General features: G+C 32.4%; 2 protein-coding genes across 2 annotated transcripts; one reads left to right on the top strand and one right to left on the bottom strand.

Annotated features, from left to right (window-relative positions):
* Positions 1-4795: 4795 nt before the first annotated feature.
* LOC102628705 (labd-13Z-ene-9,15,16-triol synthase, chloroplastic-like) lies at positions 4796-7324 on the top strand. The gene is made up of 2 exons (XM_006471141.3): positions 4796-5816; positions 6331-7324. The coding sequence occupies exons 1-2, from the start codon at positions 4860-4862 to the stop codon at positions 6955-6957; spliced, it is 1584 nt and encodes a 527-aa protein (XP_006471204.2). The 5' UTR covers positions 4796-4859; the 3' UTR covers positions 6958-7324.
* A 6638-nt stretch (positions 7325-13962) lies between these two features.
* Positions 13963-17335, bottom strand: LOC102628976 (disease resistance protein RPV1-like). Its single transcript, XM_006471142.4, has 5 exons — positions 17184-17335; positions 15847-16358; positions 14695-15736; positions 14313-14590; positions 13963-14206 (listed from the first exon to the last, which is right to left on the bottom strand). The coding sequence occupies exons 1-3, from the start codon at positions 17184-17186 to the stop codon at positions 15454-15456; spliced, it is 798 nt and encodes a 265-aa protein (XP_006471205.3). The 5' UTR covers positions 17187-17335; the 3' UTR covers positions 13963-14206; positions 14313-14590; positions 14695-15453.
* Between the last annotated feature and the right edge of the window lie 2737 nt (positions 17336-20072).

The raw sequence follows: 20072 nt of genomic DNA, 5'->3' as shown, positions 1-20072 counted from the left end.
TGTGAATAACGTATCCATACGGTTGCCATTCCTTTTTAATTTTAAATGACTAATTGAATCCAACGGTTTGTTTTCTAATTCCGGCATTGTGCCAGGACGTGATGCCCAGCATGCTAGCGGAAGCCTCAAAATGGTGACAATTATGAAATAAATAGTTTTTATAAAATTATGAAACACTATTTCTGTCAAAAATTATAAAATAAGCAGTTTATTGAGTTTCAATCCCAATACGAAAGGGGGCCGTAAGGACTTTAGTTTTGCTTGTATTAATCAGGTTCTCTCTAACTTTTGCAGCTTTAGATCAAGGAGGATAACATCATGCTTAAAGTTGAGATATATTGAGTAAGGTAACTTATTGATCCTTTATTGTAATTTGATTTTAATTAAATATTTGATTAATAAAAACTCTCGTTAGAAAGTGGTGTCCGGAGTATTATTTTGAGTGCAGGTAGTAACACCCAATCTTTTGAATTTTCTCTTCATATCACTACGGATAAATTTTTTGAATGCAGAAAAAAAAAATGTTCTAAATGAATGATACGAAATTTTATTGAAGAAGAGGAAAGAGAGTAAAAGTAAAAATTTTACATGATTTGATTAGAAAGCAAACTGATATTTACAAAGCAAATGCTCAAGGCACATGTGACATTACAGACTGTTGCTAAAATGAGTAAAAACATCGAGTAAATACAGCAAACGGCGAACATAGGAAATAGCGACAGCAAGAACAAGAAGTAGCAAAAAGCAGAGACATCAAGACTTGCTTAAAGCATTCTCGGAAAGACCAATTTCTACCATGGTCAGGATGATTTCCTAGTGCAAAAGAAATAATCTTCCATCCATTTCGTGGACTAATAACCACTCTAAAATTAATTTCTCAATATTAACTAAATATTACTCTCCATACTTTTGGATGTGGATTCGATGTTTTGAAAACCAACACATGTGTATATGCACATGACCCTCTCTTTTCTTTACCAGCTAATTAGCATAAAATGTTTATTCGACCGAATTCACGTCACCAATATCATTGTACTCAATGTTAAAAGATAACATGTGAAGGACACTTTTCCAGAAAAAGAAAATCAGAAGGAAAAGGAATGCTGTAGTGATGGAAAAATTAACCAATTAAAAAGGTCTTAACTTTTATAAGATGTGAAGATCGTAGATCATAATGAAATCATTTAATCCACCACAACATTGTGATAGGGATTCCTGTCCCTTTCTTTTTAGTTTTTAGTAACTAGAGAAAGATATGTGAGGTTTTTTATATGAGTGAATTAGAAATTAGGGTAAGCTAGTCATGTTTTCAACCTCTAATATTTCATCGAGCACTTCTATTGGCCTGATGAATTAAAAAAAAAAAACACACCATTTAGATCTTTTATTGGACTTTGGGCCTTCTAGACAAGAATTATTCATCAAGGCACTTCCATTGCCAATTATTTTCTGGCGGATTATATAATATGGTAATCAGCTAATGGGAGTTCTGAACCCGATCGGATCATGAAAAATGTTCCAGAATTTGGATCGATTCGCGTTCGGCTTCCATTTGGGCTGGGCCATCTTTATTTGGGTTAATTATTTGGAGAAGCGCTATTGGCACTCATTCAAATTCCTTATAAAATCCGTTTCAAGGGTATTTTCGAAAATACACTTTAATTTCTTAGTTTTTTTTACACAGTAACTGAGTGCCTCCTTCTCCTCGCATCCCCGGGTCCGTTATGTAAACAAATTTATATTTTAGTTTAAGGATATAATTCGCATTTCTAACGATCATCTTTTTTATTGCTACTTTTCTTTTTTTTAAAATCCAATATTATTTCTTTTCTTGTTTCTTAAAATTTCAAATAAAAACACACAAAACATGCAACAAGTTTAATGGTTTTCAGTCTCCTTAAAATAATAATAATAATAATAATTGATCAATAATTATGGAAATTAACTCAATTTTGTATAAGAGTCAAATCTCAAAACTCAATTGAAGAGAAGGTCATCGAAGTCCTTCTTACCGAATCGGAGAAGAATTTTGAAAATAATGAAGGATATGCAAAATTAAAAATTAGCTAAGTTTTTCTTAATTTGTTTCATATACAAGCTTCACAATTAAAGAAAGAAATATCTAAATGGGTGTGTATAGTTTTTTTATAGTGAGAGAAAGATCATACTAAAGGATTAAGAAGTTGCTTTCAATTAAGGGTAAAAATGTAAAAACGGATAAAAAGGGTTTTAAAAGAGTTATAAAGGGGAGTAGTGCCACTCGTGGGTTTAGTCTTTTTGGGACTAATTTCGGCATCTTCAGATTATTTTTTGTTATTTAAATTTTTTTTTGGGGAATTATGTAATTGCCTAAACTTTATTTCAGTTTATCTAATTTCTATCAAACTAATTCAAAATAATTTAAGGCTATCAATCCAATCATGAAAGTACATTGAAATTTGAAGCACCAGTTAATCTTATTGAATTTTGGCATCAAAATTCAAAATACAAGAGCACAATTCATAATAAACCGAATAAAATGTGTTTAGTTTTATTTGTAGAGAAGACCCAATTACGGGGTCGTATTTTAGATTGATGTGGGAGAATATTGGTGGAGATGAAAGATTCTTATTAGTTATTATGGAAAACAATCAAGAATATGTTAACTGATATGAAAAGCTAATAAATTCAGGAATTGTAATTGTAACAGGTAATTAACTGATTACCTGATCATGAACCAAAAAGATATGAAGCATGAATTGCCAATCCATTCAATTGGTCATAACGTGAGAATTGAATTCCACAACATTACTGGTTGATAATTAATTTGGACGACGGTGTCAACTTAATTGTTGAGTTAAAAGTACCTATTGTGTTTTGTAGTTCAAATCTCGTACATAATTAGTGAGAAAGAAATTGAGGTACCGTCGTACTACTAAAAATCAATCAAGTTAGACGGTGGCCTTATTCGCACTTGCATGCATTAAATAAAAGCCATGCAACCAAATTTTTTTTGTCTTCAATCATTTTGATCTCCGGCCTCAAGCTATTTACAGTGCTAGCTTCGGGCTTGCAAACAAATAGTGGGTACTTGTGAGCTCTCACTATCACTAGCTAAGCGAGAAATATGACTCAAATAAATATATGTATAGTATCCAAAAAATCTCGTTAAAGTCTGAAAGCCTCTACACAAGCATGTGATGTTCGCAGCGGCAGTCAATAAAGACATACGAAATACGGTCAATGATAAGTATATGTATGCATGAAAAATATGAATTAAACAAAATAGCATTTAAAAAACCTCATTAAAGATGGCAGGAAAATTTGCTTGCGTGATAGCCTCTACTCAACAGCCCAAAGAATGACCATTTGGCTGTCAACAAGCACGACCGTTGATAATAATATTGCGAACACATTGCAGTGGAAATATTACTAAAATAATCATCAACAAGTCCTATTTATTTTTTGAAAGTTATCAATTTCCTACCCTTTTTCTTTTTAAAATAAACTCAGTTATCCTTGAAAAGGAGGATAATCAAATCAAGAAAATTTGAGGACAACTTAATCTAATGTTGGCCAGCAAATCTGCAACTTTGTTGTCCTTAAGATGAACGTTAGTGCAATAAAAGGACGTGTGTGAAATCATTCACGACAAGGAATTAAATTGGATAATAGTTCAAAGCCACCTAACTTTTCAATTTTTATCAATTTACTACCAAATAGCTAATACTCAACACAGTTAATGAAATGTTGACGTCATAGCCCATAGGAGTATTTGAGGTATTTCATTAATTCTGTTTTTTTTTTGTCTGAACCACGAGTTGGTTTTGAGTGGGCCCCAACTGTGGGAGGCACCTTCAAGCCCGTACCACAATCCAGACTAATTTCCGCTCGTACTGGATCGGCCCATAAGGGGTAAAGTGCTGGCCAAAGTGATGACTTCATACGAGATCTGAGCTTGAACCCCTGACTTCTCTTAAGGAATGAGAGTGCCGAATTACTCACACCAACCAACTTTGATTTATTTCATTAATTTTGTTACTTTGGGCCAAAATGACACTCATGTTGGAAATAAGAACTTATCAAATACGGCTTTCCCAAGCATTTGGTACCCGCTCAATTTACTTTCTTAATTTCAATTTATTCGAATAAATAAGTCTATTGAACTTATGACTCAATTATTTTTATTTTTTTTAATCTACTTTGTACCCATTCAATTAACCCTTTTAATTCCAACTTATTTTATTTTCTTAATTATTTTATGGAATTTTTTTTAAATAATTGATTGTATAATTGTTTCAGAGTATTAAGTTCGTCTTTTTATCCACAAAAGCAGTTTTAGGGGTAAAATAGTTTTTACTATAAATTATGTTAAAGGTTCCGTTATTTTTAACGATTTGCTGTAAATTGATGGGGGAAAAAAATGAATAGTTAGATATTTCTTATTTATGTGAATTGATCTTTCACCTGAATTTATGTGGAAAATTTATAATTTCTCTTTATTTTTGAAAATCGAAGTGCAATTCATCACCTACTACACAAGTCAGTGTGCAACAGAAAATGAAATGACACAACTTCTTTTATTTTCATTATTCAATTTATCCTAAACAATTCTGTAGAATTTCTTCCTGATAACAAACAGCTGTGTTCTTTGGAATTATGAGTTCCGTCTCACAGGGCTACACCTTATCATATGGTCTATAATTGACTTGAAAGAAAGCTATTTAGCTAGCGTTTCTTGACTTAAAACAATATATACATATATTATACTGTCGTCTATTGACTAGAATGGTAAAAGGCTGCTTAGTAGAATCTTGTTATTCGAGTTTCTAATACTAAATTACATATATATACACACGCATCACACATACAAGAAGTAAATGCTAAAAAACAATATGGCCTTTGTTATGTTGTCATGGCTATGTGAAAATCTTACTGCAATTGTCACTTCAATAGCCGTTGTTGTATTAGCTGCTGTGATCATCCGGCTCACGAAAACCAAAGCAAAGAAAGCAACTGCTCCGCCGCTGCCGCCCGGTCCTCGGGGCTTGCCGTTGGTGGGTTACCTTCCATTTCTCGGCACTGACCTGTACAAGTCACTTACAAAATTGGCTGACGCCTATGGACCTATCTACAAGTTCTGGCTGGCAAACAAATTATTTGTAGTGGTGAGCTCATCGTCAATAGCCAAAGAAATGGTTCGTGACAAAGACACAATATTCTCTAACCGTCAAACAACGGTAGCAACTCTGACACCAACACTCGGAGGCAATGATATAGTGTTTTCCCCGTATGGAGCTCAGTGGAGGAGACTAAGAAAAGCAATGGTGGGTGAGATGATGACAAATTCGAGCCTTGATTCTTGTTCAGCTCTAAGGAAACAAGTGCTGAAGAATACAATTAGAGATTTGTATAATAACAAGATTGGCAAGCCTGTAGATATTGGTGAATTGTCAGTTTCAACTTCAGTCAATGCACTTGAGAACATGCTGTGGGGAGGTGGCACTGGCTCTGGGGCACATAAAGATCATACCCTTGAGATGAAACAATTGCTTGATGATATCATGGAGCTACAAGGAGTTCCGAATATTTCGGACATCTTTCCAGTGCTTTCGAGGTTTGATTTACAAGGAGTTGAAAGGAAGTGTAAGGAGATAGCTTTGTGGGTTGAAAAGATCTTTAACTCCGCTATTGAGAAGCGTAAGAATCTGATCGCCAAGGGCACATTAAAATTTGATGGACGAAACAAGGACTTCTTGCAGACTTTTATAGAGATGCTGGATAGTGAAGATAGCTCAATATCACTTAACAGGACCGAGCTTATTGCTTTGCTCTTGGTATGCCTAGCCTCAAATCGATATATGAAATTAATATATTCCTGTACATACTTTTGCTAAGAACTAATGTTAAGCCCTGGCCTATTAGTTTAACCTTTTAAATCAAGTGGTTTCTCTAATATAGTATCAAATTAAGATCTCGGGTTCGAATCCTCTTAGTTACAAACCGTTGGATTAATTTTTTCTTCATTTCGTGACTCACTTTCGAACTCTAATCTTAAGGCTTATCTACGAATCTTGTCTTAAGGTCCACGTTTCACTTTAGGATCTGCTAAAACTCTAATTTTTTTATTGAAGTCTTAGTTCACGTGAAAGCGTTGTAAAGATTTGTACTGAAACTCTTGGCCATTACTAAGGTTTGTCTAAAATGTTTATTTCTTCAATTTTTTGAGTCGTTTTCGGGCTCTTGTCTTTTGGGTTAGTTTAAGCTTTTGGTTCAAACACAGTTCCTGTGACATAACTAATAAAATAACTAATTCGGATTGCTGTTTATTTGTTATTTTGAAACTTACAGGATATAATTTTGGGTGGCACAGACACCACCACAACAATAATGGAGTGGACGCTCACGAAGTTGTTGCAGTTTCCAGTGGAGATGAAGAAGGTTCAAGCCGAATTAGCGGAAGTTGTGGGTCTGAACAACAATGTTGAAGAGTCTCATTTGCCTAAACTAAAGTGCTTAGATGCTACGGTGAAAGAAACGTTTCGCCTCCATACTCCGTCTAAGCTACTGCCACCCCGTACACCAAGTCAAACCACAACGCTTGGTGGTTATACAATACCAAAGGGTACAACTGTCATTTTGAATCTTGGCACCATTCACACAGACCCTCAACTTTGGGACAATCCCTTAGAATTTAGACCTGAGAGATTCTTGAATGATCCTGATAAATTTGATTACACGGGTAACAACTTTCAATACCTGCCATTTGGTTCTGGTAGAAGGATATGTGCTGGGCTTCCACTAGCTGAGAGGCTTGTGATGTTTGTTCTGGCTTCCTTATTGCACTCATTTGATTGGAGATTGCCATATGGTGAGAAGCTTGATTTGTCTTATAAGTATGGGCAAGTTATCAAGAAAAAGAAATCTTTGGTTGCAGTTCCAAAACCAAGATTAGCTAACTCCGAGCTCTACAAATAAAGATATCCACGACCCTTAATGTGTTAAAGCAGCATTGCCTTAAATTCGAGTTAATAAGTCCAAAAGATGTGTCAGAATAAATTCGAGTTAATAAGTCCAAAAGATATATCAGAATTTGCCTCTAGGACAGTTACCAGTACTACTCGTAAAATAACTTTAGTGTGTATTTGGCACACTCTATCACGTTATATTGTATTACTTGTTTTACATTATGGTGTATTGCGTTAGAGTACGTTTTATTATGTTATATTATATTAGTTGTATTACATCATGCTTTATTGTATCAGTAATGATATAGCCACAAACTCTTGTACAAACTTATTTTGTACAAACTGACGTGGCATGATAAGATTGTTTGAATTAAATATCACTTGGCCCACATGATTTGTTTTTATTATTTTATATTTTCATTCAACTAATGAATTAATGCCACGTCAGTTTGTACAAAATAAGTTTGTACAAGAGCTTGTGGCTGTATCATTACTCTTATTGTATTAGGGTGCATTCTATTGAGTTGTAATGTAATGCTATGTTTGGTCTAATATGGATGTTATTAAATTTTTTTTATATTAATGTTAAAATTGATTTAATATAATTTAAGATTTACTAATATTTTAGGGTTTTATTATTAATTTTTGAAATTAAGTATTAAATAATTAATTTTATATATTAATTTTTATAAATATAAGAATGATTTAATAATATGTTATTATTAAATAATATAACAATATTATGTTATATTATTAATAATATTATATTATAATATAATTTATTTCTATATATTAGTGTTAATTTAATATTATATTATAAAAATATAATATTTAAATTCATTTTTATTTATTAATTTCAAATATAATTGTCTAATTTAACTTTTTAAATTTCAGTATTTTTAGTAAATAATAAAAGATTAAATAAAATTAAAATACTTTTATGTATTTAAGGTAAAAAATAAAACAAATTATGTAAAATATGTATTATCATTTATTTATCGAATATTTTTGTTTATTATTATCTTATATTATTATTTTAGTGAACTTTTTTTTGAAACATAAATATAAATTAATATTTAATTAATTTAAAATTGTTATCATTTATTAACTAATAAAAGTTTAATGATTATATTTAAGATATGTACAGTGATTTTTTAAACACCTTTTATTGTATTAGCCACCTTGTTAATGCAGTGCAATATCCAACTAGAAATTACAGCCAGAAATAAGTTAGCATAAAAATAGTATTTTACTACAATGTACTACAAGCTCCCAAATGCACCCTTCAGGTGATTGCATACGTGTATCTTTTGTTACATTCCTTAATTTCAAGTAGCTTTATCTCTGATGATTAAAAATAAATAAATACACACCTTTGCTTTGTTTCAATTCCTTATTGCAATTATTCTCGTATTAATAAATCACTTGCCATTCAATCTCATTATTCATTTCTAAAATATAATTGGGAGGTGAATTTTGTGATGTGTTTTACTGAAAGGGTAGTGGTTAATTAAACTCTCAACATATTGAGGGTTAGTCATAACCTGGTATGAAAAGCCAACTCTTTTTGGTTCAATATTGAATTTATATTGTCCACATATGAAATCTGATATTCTAGGATGTGATATTTGAATTTAAAAAAAAAAACAAAACAAAAAAGACACATGTACATAATAATCACCTTAAGAAGTTGTTCTAAATAAAGGATGTGATTTGAATTGCGAAGGCCCAAAAATCATAAGAAGCAAATGTATAAAATAACGGAGCAATATATTTTTAGTAATTTTATGATATGGAATTATTTTTTTTATAAAGTAAGAAAAAATTGAAATATTTTAAAACATAATTCAATATACTACACAATAATCTTAGTGTTTATTTTTTTTATCTTTTAATTTATTTATTACTTTAATAAAATAATCGATTCCTTTAATATCTTTATATGTGTATATATATATATCTTTTGAGTTATATTTCTCATACCGTACATCAACTTTATTTTATAGTTATAAAGTTTCCTTTATCCTTTTGGGTGGTATTTTCACTGCCATCATTTATTTTTTGCCATTGGATTCAATACCATTATGTAAATCGCGAAATTTTGAGTCTGATGATTAAGGATTTGCCATCATTTGTTAAATTTTTTGCCATCGACAATAGAACAGTAATGCCAGTGATATTTATTTTCTTATTATCGAGTGTGACACTGTCCTTCTATGAAGCAAAGTGGTGTTAAGATAGTCATATTCATCAAGAAAGGAATTTAATAGCAATAAAGCCTTATCTTCATCTTCAAATTTTACAACCAAAATTAGCAAATATCTTGTTAAATGAATTTACATGGCCATTCATAGACATGCCAGATGTATACATGAATCGATAGAGTTTTTTCTTCATACAAAGCTTATTTTCAAGGCTTTACTCCATGTACTCTTCTTTCAGTGTCTTCCATAATTTCTTTGCTGATGTTTCCCTCATGATAGAGTATTTCTAATCTTTAGCCAGACATAGGCGAATAGTACTACATGCCTGTCTATTGATCTATATCCACTCATTGTCATCCATTTTGTTAGGCTTTTCTTCAAGGGCAAGGTCAAACTCTTGCTGACATAAGACATCCAACACCTCACATTGGCACATAGTAAAATTATTGGTACCGTCAAATTTCTCCTATTCAAATTTTGCATTCATCACAATAGTCATTGTCGATGAAGATGACGACAGCACCTCAGCCATCCTTTTTTAATTACTTAAGACGAACAATGTCTATATCTTCATTTGTATGGATAATGCACCATGAAAGTTCCCAGGAGAATGGAGTGATCATAACAATCCCACCTAAAATCCATACTCCTTAGACTTTTATCGTCTTGTTGACAAAACTTCCCTGAACATGCATTTATCCACTCAATTACAATGTTGGCTCATGATACTCCCAAGTACAAACTATTAGCTCTGATACCATTTTTTGTGAAAGTGTGGGTTGACCAATTATCAATATTTTGGCAATTGTGACTTTTGGAGAAATATTAATGTGGTGATAACAAAATGCCGAAAAAATAAGATAAAATAATTTATGTGGTCCGACGTAACATCTACGCCCACAGAAAATGACTAGAAGATAATTTTACTAATAAATAGGAATTTACAAAAGTGGAAAAAACTCTCAATATCCAAAACCCCAATACGCCTAAATGAATCCTCACAAGAACACTTAAGTAGTAGAAGCACTCTTAAATTTCTCAAATTGATTCACTTGCAATTGCTCTCTATTCTCACAATCTGGGATGCAAAACAAATGAAGAATCGCCCTTCTATTTATAGGGAGCATTGCTCACCTACCGCAAGTTTCAATTTGGCTTGAATTTGCCAAATTGACAAATTGTGTTCAACTTTGGTGGGTAACAAATTTGGTGCCCACAAAGTTTGACTTTTTTAACAAATATTGTCATTAATAAAATTAAATGGCTAAGATTTTATCTCAATTAATTTTTACCTAAATAGACATCCAAACTCAACAGACATGTATCATTAATTAAAGCAAAATTTTATTCGTATAATTTCATTAATGACACATCTCAATGGATTTTTGAAAGTTTAGGAGGATAAGAAGAAGAAATGCCTAAGAGAGGATCCAGATCCCAAACAAACAGTGGGATAATGCAAGTCATAATTTTGAGAAAAAATGATACCTACACCTGAAAATTTGGAGAAATATTTATGTAAATCCTAAGTTTTCAATAAGGGACACGAATACTCCATTTTAATTATAATACCCTTTATAAATAGTAGTTAAAAATTTTGACTTTAAAATTGTTTAATAAATACAAATATAATTTAAATAGTTCAATTTTTCTAATAGACTAACAATATTAGAATATTTTTAATATATAAAATAATTTATTATAAAAAATTAAATACATCTTTGGTTATGTAAATTTTACAATTAATAAAATCTACATCATGTATTAATAATATTAAAATTATTTTATATAATATTAAAAATAATTTAATTTGATATATTTATTTGAATATTATGTTTCTATTTAGTATAGAATTTAATTTAATATAATATACGATAGTAAAATATTAAAATATTTTTTAAAATATTAATTATTTTAAAATGTATATATTGTTATATTTATTTAATATCATATGTCTATTTATTATAAAACGTTGGAATCAATTCTTTTGAGTTAATAGAGCTAAACATTACTGTAGTAAAAGTGAGGTTTTGGGGCATTAAAAAAATGAGAGTCTATATGATCATTTCTCTAAACTTTGTAGGTGTAGGTATCATTTTCCCTAATTTTGAACTTGGCTTGTACCAATTAATTTGGTTCACCAAGACTTGGTTTTTGTGATTTCACATATATTGGCCCATTTATCGAGCAAACCAATAACTTAGTTAACATCTAATGATAAAAGACATGAAAATTTAATACATTTAGGATTATTATTAGGAATATGCCTATCTTATTGCAATTAATTAGCCAAAAACTTTGACAAACAAGTGTAGAAAATCTCAAATTTGATGTCCATATCTATCACAAAATATGAACTTCCAAATCCTATGCACCATAAACATATCTGTACTTTATAAAATTTATTGAGTCTGCACCAAAGTCTCAGAGGCTGCCATGTCAACCGGTCTGCTGGATGATGAGTCAGCAGAGATTTGGGAACACAGCCACAGAGGAGAGAAAAAGTCATGGTTGCCTACAGATAGATCAGAGATTAAATTGCAGAACTAGCAATAACTTCTTGTTTGCCAATTGAGTTCCTTTGGGACTCAATATCAAGTAAAACATGCATCTCAAATGGTCACAAACTGTAAAATGTCACACTCACCAATATATGATAAGGTAAACCTGATGTAAATGCACAGCATTTGCCTTCACAACAAAAACATGAGCATTTACCGTTTTCAAGTTCTCTGATAAATAAAGAAAAAAAAACCAACTACATGTTTAATTTAAAAGATCCGGAGTACTATCAAAGCAAATATTCGGAGACTTACCGACGTATTTTCTGAAATATGCTGTGGAAGATGCCCCATTGCAGTCTCTTTTAAGTTGTGGGAAATTCATCCCATTCCTCTATATGAACTGGGTAGACACAATACCTCTTCACTTCCTATGTTGGACTGCCGTTGGATACAAATGAAAACTGATTTTGACTATATTTTAACTGCCACTCTTCATCAAAATATTTTTCACAAGACCTACAGTAGCCAGAGATGGTCTGAGACAGCCTGACCAAGCTGCACGTCAGAATGAGTAAAGTGAGCTGAAGAAGAGCGTATCGTATCAGCTTTCATTTGTAAACTAAGCTTGTAAGTGCGACTAACACGGCTTCTGATTATAGGTGAATGCTCATGGACGTGAAAAACAGAGCAAATAGCATATCCCACCAACTTCTTTGTTGAAGCGTGAGCTCTGAAACTGATTTCCAGAGAGTCATACGTCATGACAGTTCGTGGTTTTAATAGAATATGACATGTAGGTTGTAGTTTTTGGAAGCCGTGTGACAGTGTTACTTGGTCATCCATTTGTAGATAAGTAAAGCACGTGGTTGTCACATGCTTTGACTAATCAACACGACCTGCTGAGTTGCCGTTTTGGAGCCTTCATTAAACGTGAAGCAAACACGTGGCTCAGAGGCTGCTATATTCTGTTACAAGAGCGGGAAAATTCTGGGTTTATGGTTACAGAAGTTAGCTGACTGATGGGGAAAATTTCTGGGCTCTCTTGGGCGTGTATATATAGCCTTAGGAGAAAAGAGATCGGTGTGTGTGAAGCTTGTAACTTCGTCTTTAAACTTGTATCTTGTTCCTGGTGATTGAATAAAGATTGCTGCTCTGTTCTTCAGTGGATGTAGGCCATCTCCAGGCCGAATCACTTTAATTCTGTTCTTCTTTGATTGCTTGTTTTTAGTTTTGCTTCTGTTTCTTTTGTGATTACTTGGTATTTCTTTGTCAAATATCAGAGATTTTAGCTGGTCTTGGAGAGTCTTGATTGATTAAATTCGATCAAGGTTTAACATTCTTGTTACTACATGATTCCGGAGGCCTTATTATTCTTGTTGAAGAACCCTCTTTGCGATTACTGATCCACTGTGGAAAGTGGAATGTTACTTCCAGAAAGAACAATGCTACACTTAGTCCTTGGGTTTCGCACTATTTCCTGGTACAAGAAAGAACAGAAAAATAATAGGAATGTTATAATGAGTACCTATTTAGTACTACCACTTAGTGATAGCTTATGTCAAGAGTACCTCAAGGAACCCTTCTAGCTTTGAAAATACTATATTGTTGGAGCCAATTAAGTATCAACTTGGGGCAATTTATACAAAAAATTCTTGAGGTCGCCGAATTACATGATCTTAATGCATCTGATATTGTTGCCAGTGAAGTACAACCATGTACTCTGACTTTCTTTATATCGGATGGAAGTTCTGACAGAGATCGAAGCCTCTTGCAATCGTCCAACTTGAGATGTTTAAATTTAGGTAGATGATTAATGGTTCCACGTAGCGAAACGAAATTGTTTCTTCTCAGATTTAATTTCTCCACGAAAATAAGATGCAGATATCACAGGAGATTGCTCCTTCCCCTAGATTACAGTTACTGAGATTCAGTTCTGTCAAAAAACACAAACCTGATAAAGATGGCAACATCAATGCCATTGAATCTGAACTTCCCTTTTGCATCAAACTAAAGGGGAACCACAAATGCCATGATGAAGATGACGTACGGTGGTCCCTTGTATCCACGAAAAGGTAAACCTTTAAAATTCTTGAGGGAAAAAAAATGGATGGCACGGGTTGTCTTATAACGGTTCCACTTACATCTAGCTCCTCTAAACTTTCCATTTGCCCCAAACTCTCTGGCATATTTTCAAGTTTGGAGCAGCGAGAGAGATTTACAGTTCTTAGAGATTTCCAACCATTTATTGTACTCGGAAGTCTCACAAGAATTTTGCAGTCATTTAAATTCAAAAACACAAGTCCAGTCAGAAGTTCAATAAGTTTTTGAAGAGATTCAGTAGCAATCTCCCTTGGAAGAGTTGTAAGACTTGTACAGTTTTCTAGATTTCAATAAAATAAGCTTCCCGTTGACAAGCAAAGATGAGTGAATCTCACGTAGCCTTTTACATCCATCAAGAATCAGCTCTTCTAAATTTGGGGCTCCTGTGAAATCTGGTGTCCTAATCAGGTTCTTGGAATGACAGTCTCATCAATTTCAACTTGTTTAAAGGCTGTCAAAAGCGAAAACGGAGCTAAAAGGGATTAATCAATGTACAATAATATCAACAATAACTCATTGAAAAAATGATGCAAAATATGTGACTGAAGTACTCTTACTTTGATTCCCTTCCAAAATTGTTCAATGCGCCGATAACACATGTTACATTCCAAAGTTTTGTCCATTTCCATACTCGAAGGCAAGGATTTTAAGGGATATCCATGCCATTGAAGTAATCGTAACTCGTCAGAAAGAGATTCAAGGCCTGCAGGAAGTTGCAAATTAAGGATTTTAAGCAGTCTTAGGTTGGTCATCTTCAGAAAGGCCTTAGCACTTGCAGTCAAATGCCCCTCTTCATTAGAAAAATCAAGCATGATGCCTTCAACTGCTTCAGTTCCTTAGAGAACGTAAGTGAAGAAAAGAAAGTGAAAATGTTGATAAGCATGTGCAAAAATTCCAACAAGTTAGAAGGAACAAATGTTTTCCACTTAATTCACTTACTGTGTTTTTTCTCAGCACACGACTTACATCTGCTACCTTGCACAATCTGCTGCATTTCCCAGGCTCCTCAGGGGATTTCCTCCTAACAATTTATTGTCCCATTTATTGTAATAAATCATGCATCCAAATTTGTTGTTATCTAGAACACTTATCAAAGATTTGTCAATAAGAACACCTATTCCCATAACAGGGTCGACACCCCATCCATCCAAAAATTTTGTTACATGATCTCTATCCTCCCCTTTAGTCCATTAAAGCTAATTTCAAGTACATCCAGAATTTCATCTGCAGAATGTTTATTTAGTCTTTCCAGAGTACTTCTCCATTCATCCACAGATCTACCAAACAAAACGGAACCTAAAGTTTCAAGAGCAAATGGAAGACCATCAGCATATTTTACAATACGTTTGATCAGCTCAACATAGTCTTTTGAGGGCTGGCCATCAAATGCTCTTTCGTTGAAGAGTTCAAGAGCTTCATCATCATCTAATTTCTCAACCTTATACACTCCATCCACTCTAAGTGTTCTCAGCAAATGTTCATCTCTTGTTGGTATTATGATTCTGCTGCCTGAACCAAACCAAGAATGCTTTCCGGCTAACCTATTTAACTGTCTTATATGAACAGCATCATCTATAACGACAAGAACATTTCTACGTCGTAACTCTCTTTTGATCATTTGGATTCCGTCAAAGTCATTTCTTATCTCAATATCTGTTTCCATTAGAGTTTTGGAAAGAAGTTGCTTTTGTAAAGCAATTAGACCATCCTTTTCCGAAATTTCTCTAACATTGGCAAGAAAACTACTTCAAATTCATAAGAAATTAAGTCATAAACAACTCTTGCAATTGTCGTTTTACCTACTCCTCCCATGCCACAGATCCCTATCATACGAACATCACGAGACTCTGCATCTAAAAGCAATCTTAGTTTCTTTAGACGCGAATTCATTTCCACTAAGTCATCAAGAATCCCTAATGTTCTAGGCCCTTTTTTTCTTGATATCTCCTTCACTATTTCCTGAATAAATTCTACATCATGCCTGCGAAATAAAATACACATCTCATATTGAAAATTTTGACTAAGGTGATGGTATTATAATTAGTTCTTGAAAATAAGAAGAGGAAATAATGATGGTTAATTGATTATTACCTGTCCTTCAAATGCCATCCAGAGGGATTGGCCACCTCTGTCAAAGCATGCCTCCAATTTTGGACCTTTTTTATATTCTCCCTGAAAGCTTCTTCATGTTTAGCAAAAGCTTCATGAAAGCTTCCGGTCTGTTTCCTTACAACAGTTGGTTCCACTTCAAAGAGAATCGGAAAAACCATTTGTGCACTACTCGTGTTCTTGCTGTAAACAATCATGGCAAGTTCATCCAAGCTCCAAGTTGAATAAGAGTAGTATCTCAAGAAAATAACAACTGAGAATCTTGATTCTTCAATAGCCTTGAAGAGTCCTGGTGAGATGGCTTTTCCTCTCTCGAGTTCTTTATCATCGTCAAATATTTTGATTCCCTTTTTCGTCAAAGCGTTATGTAGATGACATGCGAAGTGAGTGCGAGAGTCTTCACCTCTGAAGCTTAGGAAGACATCATATTTGCAATAAGAGGAAGGAGAAGGAACAGATGATGAGACTCGTTGGTTGCTCGTGATTGAAGCAACCTGAAAATTTTGAATAAAACAATTAAGTCTTCTTGCTAATCAAATCAAATATATAAATTAATGTCAAAGTGATTAACTCACTTCAAAAAATTATATATATCTATAATATAACATATAAAATATGGCCAGTCCCAATTATTGTATAATAATTATCCTGTTTGATCAGAAAGAATGTTGAAACTTTTCCTCTGTTTCTTTTAGGACTAATAACATCTGGATCTCCTATTTTTGAATAATTTCTCAAGCAATGACATAATTTGTCTATTTGTGACAAATAAACCCCTAGTCTGTATTTTAATGATTAAGATTTAGAGTGGAAGTTTCAATATTTTTGGATAATTATTAGCCAACTACCAAGCACGAAAGCGCATGCAACTACTTGAAATTTTCTCTTAACACAAAACTGCCTGAATTTAGTGAATTATCTAGTAAGAACAATTTTGTCAATTTTAAAATCAAGTCAGCAAAAATAAGAAAGGATAGTTACATGAGCCTGCAGACTCTATTATTTTTCCCTTTTAGCATTTAGAAGATTATAAGAGTCTTTTCATACATTTCTATCTCTAAGTTATTCAATAATGTAGGTAGTTACATGATAAAAATAAAAATTCAAGTGGTACTTTGATCATTTCAACAAGTTTAGGAACCTATTTGGTACAAATGAACAGGTTATTCTTTTGCTACCTGAACTTCATCTAAAACCTGAATAGACAACAAATTCTTCAATTTCAATCGAACTAGTTCACCTATGAAAATAAATAAATAAACAAATTAAATTTTCTAAAATAAATAAATTAAGTCTCCTTTACGCAAAACATTACTTACCATCCTTCCAAGATACAAGTCATTTCATCCGGCCTCACAAGCATGCATCAATATTCGTTGATAAATTACTTTTGTTTCTTATTGTGGATGTGGGGTATTTATATATACTGCTCTCTCAGAATCAGGGTTAAAGAATATTAGGAGGCTGCAGACGACAAAAAGATTAAAAGAATCTCTTCTGAAAGGAAAAGCATTGCAAACGAATAAAAGTGGTAAAATGAAGACAACGCAATCAAAAATCAAGATAAGCCAAAAAAAGCACCCAGTATTCTAATGTGGTCATCAGTGAAAAAATGGACGGCCTATTATTTTCAAAAAGGCATCTTGAATTTTTTCTCCGAACGTTTATCACATTTTATGGGGTCTTCCAGAATCACGGTTACTTTCCCGCTCACAAACAATCATGATAGTATTTATCTACACGTAGTAAGCAGTGAATAGATAAAGGGCAGTGTTCCAGAAGCGCCAAAAACTCTCTCAATGTGTAATAATGTCATGTTTGTGAAAAAAGTGATATTAGAAATTCGATACAACAAAACTTCAAATTGTCTAAAATTAATTAATTGATGTTAGCAATGCTATAAAAATAATTAATTATAGAGAGAATCTGTACAGAGTGTTTGATAAATTTCATAAGTGATTATGTGTGTTCGGTTAATTTTACTATTAGACAATTGTAAGTATGCACAAGACTAAAATGAACATAATGTTAAATAAATTTCTCTTGTACATATATAAATAATTACATGAGATACATTATTCTCCCTTCTAGCTTATTATTATTTAGCACATGAAAAAAGAAATAAAAAGATAACTTGATGAAGTTGTTTGCCAATATTCATTACTTTTTCTTTAGTTTTGTGTTTTTTGCGTCCCTCTTACCTTCTCTGTTAAATTTGCTTTTAACAACTCAAATATTTTGGATATTAGTTACCAAATATTATTTGACATCACAAATAAATAATACGCTCTGTTATACTATTATTAATTTTTTCAATGGCTCTGTCTGTTCTGTACTCTAGGTCTACCATCTCCACAAGTATGTGGAGATGACATACAATAATTGTATTATCTTGAAACTTCAAGAAATTTAAAATGTTCTAATTTCAAAAAAAAAAAAAAAAAAAGGTCTAGGACTAACTTAGATATAGGTATACATAGTATGGAAACAAACAGATAATAAAAATCAATTATTATCCTCTGGACAAAGAGCGCCTTGAAATATTGTTCGCTTAAAAGAATGGCAGGGGCTGTAAACACCATAGGAATTGAAGGAATATCTCCATAAGATGGGTTGGTCAAAAGTTCCCATCAAATGGGAAAATCAAGATACGGTGATGAAAATCATGATAAGCTGACAAAACTACAAATTGTCTCATAATTATTAATTGATATTAGCTGTGCTGAAAAAAAAAAGTAATTGTAGAGAAAATTTGTTAAACATTTGATATATTTTATTTATAAAAAGCACAATTAATTTTAAAAGTGATTATATGTGTTCAGTAAATTCTACTATTTAATAACCATAAGAATGCAAATGAAGACATAATATTAAATGAAAATTCACTTATACATATAAATAAACAAGTACATGTAATAATTAAGTAAAACCATTATTCTCTACGGTAGCTTATTATTATTTAGTAAATGAAATAAACAAATAAAAAGATGACTTGATGAAGTTAATTGTTTGCAAATGTGCATTACTTTTTCTTTAATTTTGTGTTACTCCATCTCTCTTTATCTTCTCCGTTATGTTTGCTTTGAACAACTCAAATATTTAGGATTTTAGTTACCAATAGTTATTTGACGTCACAAACACTCTTTTTTTTTTGCCCCTTTAATGGCTCTGTTTTGTAATTTAACACGTCTTCCAGGTCTGTAATATACCATATAAAATGCATTTCTAATTTCAAAAGACATCTAGGACCTTATTCTTTACTTCACTTCTAAATTAATTACTTTCGCTTTCAGCAGAGCACTTTAAAAATAAAATGGGTCACCTTTAACTTTTATTCTCATCTTTGATGTTCACTGTCTCCCACAATATTTAAAAAAAAAAAAAAGAACGAAAGAAAAGTTAAACAAGATGACAGTTGCAATGCATCTTCACAACAATGATGAGTACGCGTGGACTGTAAACTTACTTTCTATCTATTTATGCTTTGGTCATATGTCATACGTGCATAAACATATGCATCAGGAAATTGAATTATATGAATTTCACAATAGTAAGGTAATGGAAAATGGCGTTACTCTCTCTCGACCTTACCCTAATTTTATGTAAGAGTTTGGTGGTAATCCTATTTGATGAAATAATAAGGTTATATTTCATAGATAGGGAGAGGACCAAACTTTTTTATTCAATTTATAATTCACTTTCCATCAAAATTAAATCTTTAAAACGTATAAATATATATAATATGGGCTTAATAAGAACTCATGGGGGACCTTTATTTTTGAGCCTCTCTTCTCTTGCAGAAATCATTTAATATCCTAAACCTTTTCCTTTATTTACATCGTTTGATCTCAAATTAACATGCTTTGCTTCTGTTGTTTGTGTACCTCTGATTACAACTTAGAGAAGGAGATATGGACGTTGTTGAAAATAGCAGCCATGACCATGACCAGTCATCAGCTGACCTCAGTGACACATTGGCATACCACCTAAGCTACACCTATTCACCAGCTGATACAAATTCAATGAGGTGACAAAACTGTTACACAGAGGAATACCAGCACATGGGATGAATGGATGAAGATTCTGGAAGCATCATATCATTGACTAATGATTACTGGATTGTTTTGTTTTATTTGAATTTGTTATCCTTAGCTAGCTGTCATTTTTGTTTCTTTATGTATATATAGACGATGGTCTGTAAACATATT

The sequence above is a fragment of the Citrus sinensis genome, chromosome 5, assembly GCF_022201045.2.
Source record: "Citrus sinensis cultivar Valencia sweet orange chromosome 5, DVS_A1.0, whole genome shotgun sequence".
In the NCBI taxonomy this organism is placed as follows: Eukaryota; Viridiplantae; Streptophyta; class Magnoliopsida; order Sapindales; family Rutaceae; genus Citrus; species Citrus sinensis.
Note: the sequence above shows the minus strand (reverse complement) of the source record. Positions and strands in the feature narration are given on the sequence as shown.